This window comes from Tupaia chinensis, unplaced genomic scaffold (genome assembly GCF_000334495.1).
Source record: "Tupaia chinensis unplaced genomic scaffold, TupChi_1.0 Scaffold143894_1, whole genome shotgun sequence".
NCBI classification, from domain to species: domain Eukaryota; kingdom Metazoa; phylum Chordata; class Mammalia; order Scandentia; family Tupaiidae; genus Tupaia; species Tupaia belangeri.
This window is the reverse complement of record NW_006203745.1, coordinates 382,202-400,284: the sequence shown is the minus strand read 5'-3', so window position 1 is coordinate 400,284 and position 18,083 is coordinate 382,202. Positions and strand designations below refer to the sequence as shown.

General features: G+C 36.0%; 1 protein-coding gene across 1 annotated transcript in view; it reads right to left on the bottom strand.

Moving 5' to 3' along the window:
- Positions 1 to 16,197, bottom strand: part of LOC102498334 (transmembrane serine protease 11F) — a 56,765-nt gene extending 40,568 nt beyond the window's left edge. The window contains exons 1-3 of the mRNA XM_006165330.1: positions 16,091 to 16,197; positions 9,300 to 9,451; positions 754 to 872 (exon numbers count right to left, since the gene is read on the bottom strand). Coding sequence (XP_006165392.1) covers positions 754 to 872; positions 9,300 to 9,451; positions 16,091 to 16,197 — 378 coding nt within the window. The remainder of the gene's footprint in view (positions 1 to 753; positions 873 to 9,299; positions 9,452 to 16,090) is intronic.
- Positions 16,198 to 18,083: the final 1,886 nt, after the last annotated feature.

The window sequence follows — 18,083 nt, the reverse complement described above, 5'->3', positions numbered from 1 at the left end:
CCAGATGATTTCTCACTTTCCTGGTGAACACTCCACCCTTATAGGCAAAATATCTTTTAAAAAAAAATTTTAGAGCATGTGCACTTGGGACAGATACAGAGAGTGATGGAGAGACAGAAAGCGAGAAGTCACCCATCACCCCCCTCCCCCGGGGAGGATGGCCATTCCACAATCCCTTCTCCTCCATTCTCCTATAGGATTTTGGACACACACACAAATGTGCCTGGCATGAATTTTAAGCCGCCAGGTCTGGGACTTGAACTGTGGTCAACTACATATGAGTCCATTATTCTATCTGCAGGTCCACCCTCAAAAATCTTTAAAAAAGATAGAATTATCGGCACAATACATTCTTTTATATGACTCTATACATGCTTTCAAAAACAAAATAAAATGATGAGTGTAGCAATTCTGTATTCTGAAATTAAATAAAATTAGACAAAGTGCACCAGGAAAGGTAAAATCAAGAATTAAACATAGAGTAGACATTTATGCCAATCAACAATGTCATCAGGAACTAGTTACTTGCCTTCTCTAATCTACATACACTTAATGGTGCACAACATTACTATTCTAAATATTTTACATGTGTTATGTCATTTAATCTTCACAACTGTATGAGTTAGATACTGTCATATTCATTTCACAGAAGAAGAAATTGAGACACAAGGAAACTAAGTTACTGTAATGGCCACATTCAAAGTGAGGCAGAAAGCCACATTCAGAAATATTTAAAATTTCTATTGAGCTCACCATTCTCTCAATCTGATGACTCCTTTCTGTAAACTCTCTTGAGGATCTCACTGCATAATTTTCTTTGTATTTGATATTTGAGACTTTAAAGGAGGCAAGGTAATAGAATGATTTATCATCTGAAAGGTAAAATTAAAAAGATCCCCAGTTAAACAATCTGTTCCTTATCTCCCATTCTTCCCCACCCTCTCTAAGTAAGCTACTATAATGCAGTTTATTTTTACTTTTTACAAAAATTAGTGCATACCCTTTTCAAATTTTCTGTAATTTCATCATGGCTGCCAATTAAAATAGGAAATTCAGGTCCCAAAGTACATTTACAGAGTACTCTATTTACATATATTAATGCATATCCAAATTTTTGTACTATCATACATGCAACATACAATGGAAGCTAAATATTGAAAGCAACTACTGAAAGTTATGCAAAAATTATCAATTTCCTCAAAGCATTGCTAACCTACACATAATCAGTATCAGGAAAATATATTGAACAAGTTGTCAATTTTTTCTGTTACTATTCAGCTCATTTAAATAGAAGTCTATGTTGTTTTAACTTTTTTTTTTCTCTTTTCACTCCTCATTTTTTTGGAATTGATTCCTAACACACCAGTAAAAACTGCTGTTGTCTAGGACAATAGCTATGTTGTCTAGTGGTTACTGTGGTGTTATGATGTATACATTTTCGTTTTCATCCATGATTTCTGCTTCGTAAGTATCTGCCTTTTGTCCTTGGTTCCTGATGCAACTTCAGAACAGCTTGAGAGAAAGGTGAAAGTTTCTTCTTTCACCTACCTGAAAGCAAATCATAGAAACTCCAAATTTCTCCCACCTTTAAGTCCTTCCCAGAAAGGTCTTGCTCTATACCAAGGGATACAGAAGGTCTTGTTCTATACCAAGGCCAAGCATTTGAATAGACAGTCCATGCTGGGTCCTTGCCTCTAGTCTATTAGCATCTCATGCCCATGCAATGAAGTCTCCATAAAGACTCACAGGGACAGGGTTAAGAGAGCTTCCAGAAAACTCAACAAGTGGAGCTACCTGGTGAGGTAATATTAATAAAAAGAACTGTACTTTAGCTTTTTGCAAAGCAATGAATTAAATACCGTTTAGCCTGAAAGCAAATCATAGAAACTCCAAATTTCCCCCACCTTTAAGTCCCTCCCAGAAAGGTCTTGTTCTATACCAGGGGATTAAGGAGTACTCCACAAAGAGGCCAAGCATTTGAATAGACAGTCCATGCAGGGTCCTTGCCTCTAGTCTAACATCTCATGCCCATGCAATGAAGTCTCCATAAAGACTCACAGGGACAGGGTTAAGAGAGCTTCCAGAAAACTCAACAAGTGGAGCTACCTGGTGAGGTAATATTAATAAAAAGAACTGTACTTTAGCTTTTTGCAAAGCAATGAATTAAATACCGTTTAGTATTCTACATTTATTAAGAGCCTAATACATCAAACTGTGCTAAATATTCTAATTTTTAATTTATTTTCTTATTTAAATATCTTTTAGGCTATAAATTCTACAAATGAAAATAAAAATAATCTATAACTCTAACACCAAAAAATTGATAATATTATTTTGATTTATGTTTTTCTTGCTAAAAATATTCATTTAGTTGGCTAAAATTTATTAATATTATCACACAATTTTTAAAAAAACATTTATATATTTGTTTGTCTGTTTATTTGTTGTGATTTTTGGGCTCCCAGGTCCAGAACTTGAATCATGGCTGGCTATGTGGGAGTCCAGAGCCTCAACCACCACTCCACTTGCCAGTCCCACTTTATTACACAATTTTGTGTCCTAAGCATTGTCTTATTTCATTAAAAACTTTTTTGAGGGCCAGTTCCCTAGACTAGTAGTTAGGAAAGTCAGATCATACATGATCAACTATAGTTCAAATCCCTGTCCCAGCAACTTAAAAAACATACCAGGTATATGTGCACATGTGCCCACAATTCTGAAAGGATGGAGAAATGGAGAAGAAACAATTGCAGGATGACCGTGCCCCATTGGGGTTGCTTTCTCTCTTTCTTTCTCTGGTGAATTCACACACTCTTTGGGAGTTAAAATAAACAAAAAACTTGCTTTTTGTTCATTCAAAGAGAAGTTTAAAAAGTACATCATAGGTGATATTTTGTCCCAATATTTTTTATTTCATTTTGTTTCTTTGGTGACTCTTTTATTATTTTTTAAAGAGTTATTTTATTTTACTTATTAGGTTTTTAAATTTGATCAGAGAGAGACAGAGAGAGAGAGCAAGCTACCAGGTCTGGGACTCGAACCATGGTTCACCACGTGGGAGTCCAGCACCTTAACCATCATGCCACCTGCCGGCCCTGGTGACTATTTTATTTTGAAGATTAGGGCTTTATTCTTATTGATAGATGAATAATATTTAGCAAATTTTTAACAGACACTAAGTTCTGTCTAATCTGCTCTCTCCTGTATTATCATATTAAGCTTAGTAGATTCAAGCTGCTTCCCTCAGCACAGCTTGGTAAGATTTGACAACTGAAGTTTTATAAAAATTAATACTTATAGAGTAAAAGCTATTTATTCACTGTCATATACATATTTCAATATTCTCTTTAATATTTTTCCAACTGGACAAAACTATCTTTTGGTATGATATAGAAATAAAAGTGATATATAAGTTCTTTTAAAAGCTCTAAAAATGCAAGTTATATAATAACTATGTTAGTCACTATACTATAACTGTTACATTACAGCAATGTTGAACTTTTAATAATAACACTTATCATTTATTGATTTTTCATGATGTAGATAGAATATGATATTTGACATTTATTGAGTATTATATGTTTTTGTGATTTTTTTTAAAGTTTATTTCATGAGCAAGAAACAAAGAGAAACAGGTACCCACAACAGGATCTTCACACCACAATCCACCCACAACCTTGACCAGCCTGGATTATTAGCATGAGTGTGTGCAGTGGCATGTACAGGGAGATCCTGGAATGCAAACACAAGAATTTTCCATGTGGGTCCATTTGTGACACTGATATGTTGCCACCCAGCCCCTAAAAGATCAATTAGGAAGCCACTGTAGAAATAAAATGTAATAATCACAAATATTTGTGAGAATCTACTATATGCCATGTACTATGCTAAAAACAAATGGATTTAATCTTCAGAAGAAATAATTAAAGTCAAAATAACATTATATCCCTTTATATAAGACTACTGAAAATTGTTGAAATAGAAAAACAGTTTGCCAAAAATCACTCAATTAGAAGAAGATGGGTCTAAAATAAAAAATAAGGTTCATTTTACTTTGCATTTCTTAAGATAATATAATCCTTTGAATCCTGTAAGTAGATCCAGTCTTACAGAATGATAATACAAATGATGCTATTCCAATGTAGACTTTAATTTTTAGGTTTTGGCAATGCCAAACTTTAAAAGTAACTTTGTTCTTGACTTTGTGCAATTATAGTTCTAAATAATAAATTCTTCACATATCTCACAGAACTCTATAAAGCAGATTTATTTTTAACCTATTACAAGAGACATAATAATCAATCCTAAATAATCTTGAAAAAATTAATCTGGGTATGAAAGTATGTAGAAAAATATTATTTATTATATAATCTCAAAACAAAATAAAACCCCCCAAAACAGTCAACTTGCAAATTCATTTTTAATTTTTTTAGTTAATGCCATATTTTATGTGAATAATGGTGCTGACTGATTTTTAAAATTGTAATTTCTAATTTACATATAATAGTAGTACATACTTATGTGGTAGTGTGGTGTTTCAAAACATGTATACAACATGTGATCAAATCAGGGCAGTAAATATTTCCACCATCTCCAACATTTGTCATTACTGTGTTGTACATTTCAAATACATTGTAAATTATTATCAACCATCTTTACTGCATTATTTTGTTCAATAACCCATTCCTCTTATTTATATGCACTCTTGTATTTTTTAATGATGTTCTTTCTATCCCCTTGCTTCCCTTTCAGCTTCTGGTATCTAGGATTACACTCTCTACTTCTAGGTCAAATCTTTCAACTTCTGCTAATGAGTGAGGACATATGGAATTTGTCTTTCAGTGCCTGGCTTATTTCACTTGACATCATTTTCTCCAGTTTCATACATTTTGCCCCAAATGACAGGAGAAATTTATAGTGGAATAATATCCTATTGTGTACATATACTACATTTTCCTTATCCATTCATCACTATATGGGCATTTAGGTTGACACCATGTCTTAGCTTTTGTGAATAATGTTGCAAAATAACAAGGAAGTGCTGATATCTCTTTGACATACTGATTTCATTCAGTATGACAATATACCTTGTAGTGAGATTACTGGATTGTAAGGTATTATAGTTTTAATTTTTTTTCAGGAATATCCATGCTGTTTTCCATAATGACATTACCACCAAAAATGCACCATAGTTCCTCTTTCTCCTCAGCCTCATCAGCACCTGCTATTTTTTATTTTAATGATTATTCTAACTGGAATAATCCTTTTTTAAATTTTAATTTCTCTGATTAGTGGTGATGTCGAGCTATATTTCATGCACTTAGGTGGCCTTTTATATGTCTTCTTTTGAGAAGTGACTGTTCAGGTCAATTGCCCCCTTTTTAAATTGAGTTATTTGTTTAGTTTTGTTTTTTGCTGGTGAACTATTTAAGTTTCTTATACAAGAATATTGAAAAAGTTCATGTAAAATGTGTATTATAAAAAAAGAATAGATTTCAAAATTTTGTGCAGCACAGTAAGCTCATGTTTTAACTCCATTTTTCCATGAACTCTTTGAATTTCTCTAGTGTAATTTGTTATAAATCCCTTGTCAGATGTATAACTTGCAAATATTTTTTCCCTTTCTATAGATTGTCTCATGCTTTTGATGGTTTCCTTTTGCTGTGCAGACGCTTTATAGTTTGATGCAATTCTGTTTGCCTATTTTGATGTTGTTGCCCATGCTTCTGAGGTCTTAATTGAAAAAAATCTTTGCCTAGACCAGTGTCCTGAAGTGCTTCTCCTGTTTTATTCTAATCATTTCAGGGCTTCTAGTTTTAAATTGAAATCTTGAATTCGATTTGAGTTCATTTTTGTGTATAGTGAGAGGCAGAGGTCCAGTTTAATTCTTCTGAATATGAATATCCAATTTTCCTGGCATCATTTATTGAAGAGGCTATCCTTTCCTTCCTTCCCCCTTCCCTGCCTCCCTCCCTTCCTTCCTTCCTTTCTTCCTTTTTTCCTTCCTTCCTTCCTCTCCCTCTCTCTTTCTTCTTTCTTTCTTTCTTTTTTTTTTTTTTTTTATTTTAGAGAGAGTTTCGCTATAAGGTGCATGCACTTGCTGGAGAGACAGAGAGAGAGAAAATGAGAAGTCACTTCTAGGGGGGATGGCCATGCTGCAATCTTTCTCCTCCATTTTACTCTCAGGATTTTGGGTACAAATACATATGTGCCCAGTGTGAATTTTAAGCCGTCAGGTCTGGGATTTGAACTGTGGTCAACTACATAGAAGTCCAGTGACAAAACCATTACATCACCTGCTGGTCCCACCTTTTCTTAATGAATTTTCTTTTAAGCTTTGTCAAATATAATTTGGCTATATATTTGTGTACTTATTTCTGAGTTCTCTATTCTGTTTTATTGTTTGATGAGTCTGTTTTTATGACAGTATCACACAGTTTTGGTTACTATGTCTTTGCCATATATTTGAGGTCAGGTAGTGTGTGATGTAGTGGGTATGATTTTATTCATTAATCTTTTAATCTTTTTTAATTTTTTTATTTAAAAAAGTTTTTGGAGAGGTTTTTGCTATAGAGCACGTGCACTCGCCAGAAAGACAGAGAAAGACAGAGAGACAGAAAGGAAAAAATCACTCCCCAGGGGGGATGGCCACACTGCAGTCCCTTCTCTTTCATTCTCCTCTCGGGATCTTGGGCATGCACACACACCCACCGGGTGTGAGTTTAAGCCGTCAGGTCCAGGACTCGAACTGCGGTCAGCTACATTGGAATTCAGTGACATAGCCATTATGCTAACTACTGGTCCCTATTTTAAAATTATTATTTTATTATTTTTTAAACATTTGATCTCTATACATCATTTGGATTCTATTCATTAATCTTAAAAGCTCCTCACATAGATGGAGGCCTAAAGTCCAAGACTATAAAACTACTTGAGAAAGCATAGGGAAAACATTTCATGATAATGGAGCAGGCAACAATTTCTTAAATAAAATATCTAAAGTAGAACCCAAAATAGACTGTGGAATTATATCAAGCTAAAATTTTTTTCACAGCAAAGGAAACAATAGGGATAACTCCATAATGGAAGAATATATTTGCAAACTATACTTCTAATGAAGGATTGATAACCAACATTTATATGGAATTCAAACAACTCACTTGCACTTCATAAGAACAGGAAATTCAAGTGATTAAACAAGAGTATCATCTTAGATACATCTAATTTATTCTCCTCTACTTGTTTATCCTTCTTTGTGGTCCACCTTCTACCTGCTTTTATTAAATGTCCCTCTATACCTAGGCAATCTTCAGTTACCTGCATGGAAAGTCCTAATGACAGATCTCTCAAATTTTAGAGTGTTAACCTCTATATTAATTTCCTACGGGAGTTGTAACAAAGTACCACAAATTTAGTGACTTAAATCAACACAGATTATTCTCTTATAGCCAGGAACTGAGAAGTCTGATGTGAGTCTTACAGGGCTAAAATCAAAATGTTGGCAAAGCTGGTTCCTTCTGGAAGTTCTAAGGGAGAAATCTGTTTTCTTTCTTTTTCTAAACACTATCTTCATTCCCTGATTCAATGTCCTGCAATGTCCCCTTGTTTTTGTCATCTCATTTCCTTCTTCCTTTGACCTTCTTGCCCCTCTCTTAAAAGAACCCTTGCTACATTTAGGGTCCATACAGAAAATTCAGAATAATCTTCCCATCTCAAAATCTTTAACTTAATGATACTCTTAAAGTCTCATTTTATCTTATTTTTTATTTTAGTCTTGCTTGTGGGTGTGTGTGCTCACCAGAGATAGACACAGAGATAGATAGAGGGACAGAAAAAAGCACCTCCCATGGGAAACGGGCACACAACAACCCCTTCTCCTCCATTTCTCTCTCCTTTTTGGATTTTGGGCACACGCGCACACCTGCCTGGTGTGTTCTCAAGCTGCTGGTCTAGGATGCAAACTGTGGGGTCGGCCATGTGGTATCCAACTGCCTTAACCACTAGGTCATAGAGCCATCCCTCAGAGTCTCTTTTGCAGTATAAGCTGACATTCACAGATTCTGAGGATTAGAACATGGGTATGTTTGGGTGGAGATGGGGCATTATTCAGCCTGTTACAGCCTCTATGATCATGTTTTCTTTATTTTGGGCTATTTTTTAATTTGTCCTTCAGTTTTCTTTTGTAAATGTCTATAGCATTGGGAGGGAGGGATTTTTTTAAAAATAAAACTGCTCCATTATTTCCTACCCCCCCCAAAAAAAAAACATTAACAAGAAAGATAAAATTGAAGAGAGTAACTTGATTTATGCTTTTTATTTTGCTTTTTAAGAAATAGTTTATATTGATCTCCCAGTTAAGTAAGTAGGAAGATAGCTGAGTGTGTTGGGTAAAATTCTATTTCTTTGGAGGTATTTCAAGTGTGATTTTACTATTATGACTGATATGAGTGCCTAAAATTTTAGTAAAGTCTCAATCACCTATGATTACAAATACACAAACCAAAGACAGAGATATATGAATCTTGGTTATCATTTGGCTTAACTTTAGTGCTAATTATTTTTGCATATAACTAGGAATTAATTCTGAGCTTTTCCTTCTTCCCCTACTCATGAAACAATCTGTTTTTCAAAACTAATGCTTGATTTTGAGTCCTTTGAAGACATTTTTCAGGTAAACTTTGTTATGTGCTTTTCTTTAAGTAACTCATCAATATATTGGTTCTGAGAAAAGTGTATTAAACTCAGCACATGATGTAATTCCTCTTTACCCTAAAGATAATCTTTTCATCCTTTTTCTCTATTTAATATGTGCTTCTTTTTCTTTTTCTTTTTTTGTTTTTAAGAGATTTTTGCAGAGGGTCGTGTGAACACAAAGAGACAGAAAGTGAGAAATCACTCTCCTGGGGGAATGGCTATGCCACAATCCCTTCTCCTCCATTCTCCTCTTGGGATTTTAGGCATGTAAATACAAATGCCCAGTGTAAGATTTAAGCCACCCAGTTCAGAACTTGAACCTCAGTTGGCTTTGTGGGAGTTCAGCAGCGTAAACATCGTGCCATGTGCTGATCCCATTATGTGTTTGTTTTAGATATGTCTACAGTGTAATGTATATTGCAAGCCTCGCTAGATAGAAATATCTTACACAGAGCTCAGTGCAGGAACTATAATTTAACATCAATGAAAGATTAGTAATTGAAATGTTAATTTCATGCAAATGTCATTTTTTTTATACAATAGAGAATTTTAAGATACTAAGTCATGGAGTACTTAGGCAATAGAAATGTGACCTGGATACTTACCTTCAACAACAAAATGAGTAACAATGCCAATAGCAATTCCTATGATTGCTGCAATTGCCAATGTGAAAAGAGCTAGCCGTATAGGGTCCCAAAATTGCTGTCTTCTGTGATATTCAATTCGCGGGTATTCAGCTTCTGAAAATTCAACTGGTCTATGATAATAGAAAAAAAAATAAGACAATAAAAAATTTATTATGATTCTACTTTATGTCTATTTTCTATATTCTCTGATGAAAATGGTTTATTTTGCCAAATTGCAGTAGGATACCTAAATCTTAAAAGAATACTTAGCTTTAGCGTGCTTGCTTTTTTCCATCCCCTCAACCACAGTACACATTTTAGTTAAGGTTCTACTGATATTGACATTCAACTGAGACTATTTACCCACTGCATTTTGTAGAGCATATTGTCAACTTGAAATTTTGATAATAAAACACAAAGACTAACATTTTAAAAAGGAATTAATAAAGAACATTTTCATGCCATTTAAATCAGGGAGCTTTTAGCAACAAAGTTACATAATATTCCTACTAGTTTCACTTGATTAGAAATAAAATATTTTGGGACCAGCAGGTGGTGTAGTGGTTAAGGTGCTGGACTCCCATATGGCTGACCACAGTTTGAGTCCTGGACCTGGTGGCTTTCTTTCTCACCTTCCCTCTCTCTCTGCCTCTAGTGAGCACACATGCCCTATGGCAAACTTTAAAATAATTATAATGCATATGGAGCTGGTGGGTGGCGTGGTGGTTAAGGCACTGGACTCTCACATGGCCAACCGTGGTTCGAGTCCCAGATCTGGAGGCTTGCTTTCCTATTTTCCCTTTCTCTCTCTCTGGTCAAATTAAACAAATAATAATGATGATAATATATGAAATAAAATATTTTTAAAATACATACAACAAATAAATAATTAAAAAATTAAAATACTTTAATATGACTATTTTTTAATAACCTTAAAAATGTCTTAGCAGCTTGTTTTAAAAGTAACAATATTACTTCTGCAGACCTGATTATGGTTATTTGCATTTTATTACTGCTTTCCAAGCTGTGAATTGTACTTGATAAAACTTTAGTATGCAAGAGCATCCTTCATTTCTACTTGACTCTTAACCTGTCTTGATCCCCACTATCCAAAATACTTTATGCCATTTAAATGATCTTTCCCAAACTGAAAGTTGCCAATTATTTCCTTTATTTTTCTGAACCCCTAAATAGGATTCCATATTGTGATATCTTACAAGTGATATGCTTTTCGTAAAAGTTTTGTGTTTTTAATATTGTTTAATAAATATTTATCATAATTTTTTTCATTAAATGAGATAATGGAAAGTCCTTTGAATAAGTATAAATAAAACATAGGAAAAAAAGAATTTATGGTAAGCAAAATATGTTCAAGATTGCAAATATTTCACAGCACCGCAACACTGGAAAAAGGATGTGGTAGAGCAGGTGGGCTAGGACCAGCGCATGAGGGGTCTCTTAGTGAAAGAAAAAAAGCTAGATATTTACCCTACAGGAGGTGGGTGCATTTTAATCAGATCGAGAATTTAGAATAATCAGACAGGCCTGAATGAATTTGGGAATTGGGGCAAGGGTATAGACAGGTAGACTAGTTTAGAAGTTATACTGAGGTCCAGGAGAAGACAGTGAGGACCCAAGCTCCATATGGCAGAGAAGAGAAGATAGATTTGGCTCATCCTTGAGCTTTGCTAAGTGATTAATTAGCTCTAGGACATGAAAAGGATTGAGGGCTCATTGTTTAGGTGGCTAAGTAAATGACTATGTCTCTAGGCAAGATGAGGAAGATTTCAAGAGAAAGTGTTTCCAATAAAGACATCACTCTTGTCAATAAAGAGCAATTTGCTGTCCTTACCCCTGGGTCTGAGCCAAACGAAAAAAATGTGCCTTTTCTCTTTTTATTTTTCCTATTTTATGTGAGTTGTGTCACTAATGCCTAATTTACATGATTTGAATAAATTAAATGTTAAGGTTCAAACTACACAATCCAGAAAAGATAAAGAGCTACTAATGTTCCCATCTGCAATGCCTTTCTTCTCACCCATACTTTAAGCCTTTATTTCTAAAATCTATGGCAGAAAGTCTTCCTGATTTTTAGTTTGCAGATATAATGAGTGTGGTAATTTTTTTTTTTAAATCTATCCCTTTTTTTGAGTTTTATTCATTTGGGCTTAAAATCTATGGCAGAAAGTCTTCCTGATTTTTAGTTTGCAGATATAATGAGTGTGGTAATTTTTTTTTTAATCTATCCCTTTTTTTGAGCTTTATTAATTTGGGCTATATCCTGAGTCCTTACAAGAAATAAGAAATGATGAGAATTGTACTGTATCAAATTTGTGGAGAGGAAGTCAAGTATCACATCTTAATAACATTATATAATTGAAAAGGAGACGTTTTTATTTTACCATTATCATATCTAGTATTAAAATTAGTTCCTTATGCCTTGTGATGAGCTATTTTCAGTCTAATGTTACTGTAATGTTGACTTCTGTCTCATGTGGAAATTCAAATAAGCTTTACTAAGTACTTGTTTCCATGTTTTGAAATGTAGCTGGATCTAAGGAGCAGTGTGCAGACACCGGCAAATGCAAAGGAAGTGACATTTTCCCTAATTGGGGAAAATAAGGTATTAAAAAACCAACCAAGTATTCAGAAGATTATAAAGAAATTTGTTGATTGGTCATTGTGAAATGCTTGTGATGAGCATAATAAACAAAACAAAAATACATTTAAGACATTTTTAAATGTTCAATAAATTCTGAGAACTTGGATAAGAGATATACATCTCTATATAGATATAAATTTCCAGAGGGTATGTGTGCTTGCCAGAGAGAGAGAAAACACCTTCTAGTGTGACCTACAGTCTCTTTCCTCATTTCTCCTTAACGGGGTTTGGACCTATATCCACACATGCCTGGTATGTTTTTCAAACCATAAGGGCCAGAATTTGAACCATAGTTGGCCATGTGAGATCTAGCTCCCAGTGCACAACACAACCTCTGTGATACAGGACTAGCCTTGTTAGAGTTCTTTTGTTTTGTTTTGTTTGTTTGTTTATGTGTAACTGGTTTAAGCTTGGAAAAAGATTGTTTTATTTTGGTCGCAGTTAAAATCTCTAATTTCTTCAAATATTCCTGTTTCTTTTGATTTGTACATGACAATTATTTGTTCGTTTAAATCTGATATGATGGCCAACCTCTGTGGCTCAGTTGGAGCATACTGGACTATAGAGTTGGAAGCCACATGCAAACCATGGTTCGAATTTCTTTGAATTTCCAGTCTGGTTGGCCTGAGATACACCAGACACATGCATGTATACACAGGGTCCTAAAGAGACTGGAAGAAGGGTATTGCAGAGTGGCCTGTCCTGTGGAGGGCTTCACTCTCTCTTCTTTCACATGCACATACATTATCAGGAACACACACATGCACTCGCACACACTAACCAAATATGAGCTGGACACCAAGTGGAAACTGTCAATAGCCTTTTTATTTTGAGAGAGATTTTTGTCATAGAGCACATGTGCTTGCTGGAGAGACAGAGAGAGACAGAAAGCAAGAAATCACCCCTCAGGGGGATGGCCATGCCATAATCCCTTCTTCACCATTCTCCTCTTGGGATTTTGGGCACACTCACACACATTCCCAGTGTGAGTTTTAAGCCGCTGGATCTGGGACTAGACGCGTGGCCGACGACATGAGAGTCTAGTGACAACCATTATGCCATCTGCTGGTCCCATTCAATAGCCTTGTTTTTTTTAAAAAAAAAATTTTATTGTGTATGTTTATTTTGTCATATGTGTGTGTGTGTGTGTGTGTGTGTGTGTGTATTCATTTGAGTTGATTTCTGTGTATGGTGTAACCTAAGTTAGACATGTCGGTTACACCATTTGTTGATGAGATAGGGTATAAAACTTGATGTTACGGGATGAGTATAGATAGTAAAAATGTTACTCTAGTGAAGCAAATTAACACATCCTCATCTCACATAATTACTCTTTTGTTTTTTTGTGACAAGAGCAACCCAAATCTACTTATTTAGCATGAATTTCATGTACAGTACAATTTCATTACCTATAGTCCTCATGTCATACATTAGATCCTAGATATATTCATCCTGTGTATCTGCTACTTTGTGTCCTCTGACCTACGTTTCCCCATTTCCTTCTCACCTGCTGCCCCTGAGTACCACTGTTTTGTTTTCTACCACTGTGTATTTGACTTTTTTTTTAGGTTCCACATATAAGTGACATAATGCAATATTGTTCTTTCTATGTCTGACTTCTTTTACTTAGCATAATGTCCTCTAGTCTCATGTATGTGTGGCAAATGACATTTCCTTTCTTTTAGAGAGAGAGGTTTTTGCTATAGGGTGTGTGTGCTCACCGGAGAGACAATGAGAAACAGGGAGACAGAAAGCAAGAAATCATCCTTCTTCCTCCCCCGGTGGATGGTTACACTGCAATCCCTTCTCCTCCATTCTCCTTTTAGGATCTTGGGTATGCATACACATGTACCCGTTGTGAGTTTTAAGTCACTGGGCCTGGGACTCGAACCATGATCAACTACATGGGAGTCCAGCAACATAATCATATGCCATCTGTTGGTCACTCTCCTTTTTTAGGGCTAAATAATATTTCATTGTGCACACATACCACAATTTCTTTATCTGTTCTGTCAATGGGCACTTAGGTTTTTTCACATACCTTAGCTATATTAAATTATGCTTTAGTAGACATGGGGGTACAAAAATATTTCTGTGGTGGTAATTTCATTTCCTTTTGGTATATTCCCAAAAGAGAGATTACTTGATCATGAAAAGTTCTATTTTTAATTTCTTTAGCAACTTCCATACAGTTTTTCTTAATGGCTATCTCATCCTACACTCCCACCAACAATGTACTTGAATTTCCTTTCTTTCACATCCTCACCAACATTTGCCTTTTTTTTTTTTAAGTTTTTGCCACAAGGCACATGCACTCACTGGAGAGGGAGAGAGAGATGGAGAGACACAGAGATAATTTTGAGCATGCATACACATGCATCTGGCATGATTTTCAAGCCACCAGGTTCAGGGCTTGAATCACAGTCGACCATGTGGAAGTTCAGCACCTTAACCACCATGCCACCTGCTGGCTCCCAACATTTGCCTTTAGTTTTTTTTTTTTTGTTTTTTGTTTTTTTTTTTTTAAACAAAGGGCATATGCTTGCCAGAGAGAAAGAGAAAGCATCCCCACTGAGGAGTGGTCACAACTCTGTCCTCCATTCCACCAGGATTAGGGGCATGCATATAAACACATCTGGTGTTTTTCAAGCCCCTGAGGCTGATATTTGAATCACAGTCAGCCATGTGCAATTTGGCTCCTTTCACGTGGCATTTAATAATTGTGGTATGGGCCAATCTAACATTTGTTATTGTTACCTTTTGACTTTTTAAAAATAGCTATTCTAAGGTGTGGGAAGCTGCGCACCAGCGAGTCTGCCGAGGTTTCTCAGAGAGCAAACAATTACCATGATTGGTTCCCTTCCAAAAACCTGACCTTCGAAACCTTGCTCTGATTGGCCACTAGAATCCCTCAAATTTGCATATTCAGCACCTCATGATTGGTCCAAAAGCAACCAATCATAACCCACCGTTAACAACCAATCAGGGCCCACCATTTACAATCAATCACGGCCCACCGTTTACAACCCACCAGAGTGTATATAACCACGATGCCTGGCCCACAGTAGCCAGACGACGACGACCAGGAAGACGACAACTGAAGAGCCTGAAGAGCTGAAACACAGCGCAGTCTCCAGACGACCCTGAAGATCCTGCAGAGCTGACACTGCATCGTCTCCAGACGACCTGGGAGACCCTGAAGAGTTGTAACACTACATTGTCTCTGGACGACCCTGAAGAGTTGTGACACCATGTCGTCTCCGTGCTGCTCACAGTAGACGACGCGACCCTGAAGAGCTGTGACACTCCGTCGTCTCCGTGCTGCTCACAGTAGACAATGCGACACTGCGTCGTCTCTGTGCTGTACCGTGCTGCCCACAATAAACAGACGACACTGTCGTCTCAGTGTTGTAACACTACGCCGCTTGTCCCGGCTCTCACTCCTTCACTCAGGAAACCTGTTCGGCTGTTCCCCCGGGTCGGGACACTAAGGGTGTAAGGTAGTATCTCATAGTGATTTTGATTTGCATCTCCCTGATGATTAATAATGTTGAACATCTTTTCATATCTTTGTTGGCCATCTTAATGTCTTCCCTGGAGAAATGTTTGTTCAGGTCTTCCTGCCCATTTTTTAATAGAGGTTTTTTGGTTTTGTTTTTGTTTTCATCCAATATTGTGATTTTTGAATTCTTTATAAGTTTTGTAACTTAGTCCCTTATTTTGTATATATATATATATATGGTTTGCAAATAATTTTCCCAATTTTTAGGCTGTACTTTCATTTTGTTAATTGTTTTTTTTTTGCTGTGCATAAACTTTTTAGTTTGCAATAGTTTCATTTATTCATTTTGTTAATTGTTTCTTTGCTGTGTACAAACTTTTAATTTGCAATAGTTTCACTTATTCATTTTTGCTTTTGTGGCCTGAGCATTTGGTGTGACTACTTTTTTTTTAAGAATTATTTTATTCAATTTTATTCATTGTCATTCTTTTCTTTTCTTTTCTTTTTTTGAAGTTGACCAAAGAGAGACAGAGAGAAGGAAAGTGAGAAAGCAAGCTGCCAGGTCTGGGACTTGAACCACAGTCAGCCATGTGGGAGGCCAGTTACGTTAACTGCCACATCATCTGCCAGCTCCATGGTGTCATTTCAAAAACCTCACTGCCAAGGCAAATATCCAGGAGCTTTTCCCCTGTGTTCTCTTCTAGAAATTTCATAGTTTCTGGTCTTATATTTAGTTTTTTGTTTGTTTTTCTTTGTTTTTTATTTTGTCTTGATATTTGTGTATGGTATAACCTACAGGTCTAATTTAATTCTTTTCCATGTGAAAATCCAGATTTAGGGAACCAGCAGTTAGCGTAATGGCTATGTTGCTGGACTCCCACGTAGTCGACCACGGTTCGAGTCCCGGACCCGGTGGCTTAAAATTCACGCCGGGCGCGTGTGTGTGCGTGCCCAAGATCCTGAGAGGAGAATGGAGGAGAAGGGATTGCGGCGTGACCATCCCCCCTGGGGGGTGATTTCTCGCTTTCTGTCTCTATGTTTCTCTCTGTCCGTCGGGCGAGCGCATGCGCCCTATAGTGAAAACCTCTTAAAAAAAAATAATAATCCAGATTTATAAGCACCATTTAGGGTTTTTGGATCAATATTTATTTTTTTAAATTATCTCTAATTTTATTTCTTTTAATATCTTAATCTAGCTTAGATCTCAAGGTGATGTTTGCCTCATAGAGATTATTATTTTTCATTGTGTCCTTTTGGCATCTTTGTCAAAGTTAATTGACTGTATGGGTTGGCTCAGTGGAGCATCAGTAACATACAGTTCAATTGATGCTGGATCCATATGGAAGATCCAGAGTTCCCTGATCAACCTCATATGCTGGGTGTACATGCCTGTCTGACTGTAAAGGCTGGAGTCAGGGAAGGATCAAGTATGAGACTCTGTGAGGGAGCTTCTCTCTCTCTTTTTGGAAAAGAGCAAGTATAAGATTCTGTGAGGGAACTTCTCTCTCTCTGTTTTTCGTGAAAAAAGTAAAAAAAAATACTTAAAAAATTTGTTGATTATATATGTATAAATTTATTTCTGAGCTCTGTAATGAATGCCATTGTAATTGTTTTGATAGAGAATACATTGGCCACTGCTTTTGAGACTATGGACACATTAACAATTATTAATTATATAATTTAATAATTATATTGTTATATTAATTCTTCTGATTCATAGTAAATAAAATAAATTCTATGTTTTCTCCAGAGTAATCTGTACTTCAGTATAATTATAAAGTACATTTTTACTTATTTTTGTCTTTAATTTCTTCTGTCTTTTTCAGTGTACAAATCTTTCATTTCATTGATTAAATCTATTCCTAGGTTTTCTTTTCTTTTCTCTCTTCTTTGTTTTTTTTGGAGAGGTTTTTTTTGCTATAGGGCACATGCGCTTGCCAGACAGTCAGAGAGAGACAGAGAGACAGAAAGCAAGAAATCATCCCCCAGGGGAGATGGCCACGCCACAATCCCTTCTCCTTCATTCTCCTCTTGGGATCTTGGGCACGCATGCACACGCGCCTGGCGTGAGTTTAAGCCACCGGGTCCGGGACTCGAACCACGGTCAACTACGTGGGAGTCCAGTGACAGAGCCATTACGCTAACTGCTGGTCCCCCTATTTTCTTTTATTTTGATGCGATCAAAAGTGGAATAGTTTCCTTGATTTCTTTTTCAGCAGGTTCATTCTTTGTCTGTAAAAATACTACTACTTTCTGTGTGTAGAGTTTGTATACTGCTACTTTGATAAATTCAGTTATTAGTTCTAAGGTTTTTTGCTGAATCTTTGAGATTTTTTACATATAGATTTATGTCATCTGCAAATAGATACAATTTATATTTTCATTTTTTTATTTCAATGACTTTTATTCTTTTTCTTCTCTGATTGCCCTTTTTTTTCGGAGAGGTTTTTGCTATAGGGTGCGTGCACCCACCAGAAAGACAGAGAGAGACATAGAGACAGAAAGTGAGAAATCAGCCCCCAGGGGAGATGGCCATGCCGCAATCCCTTCTCCTTCATTCTCCTCTAGGGATCTTGGGCACGCACGCACATGTGCCCTG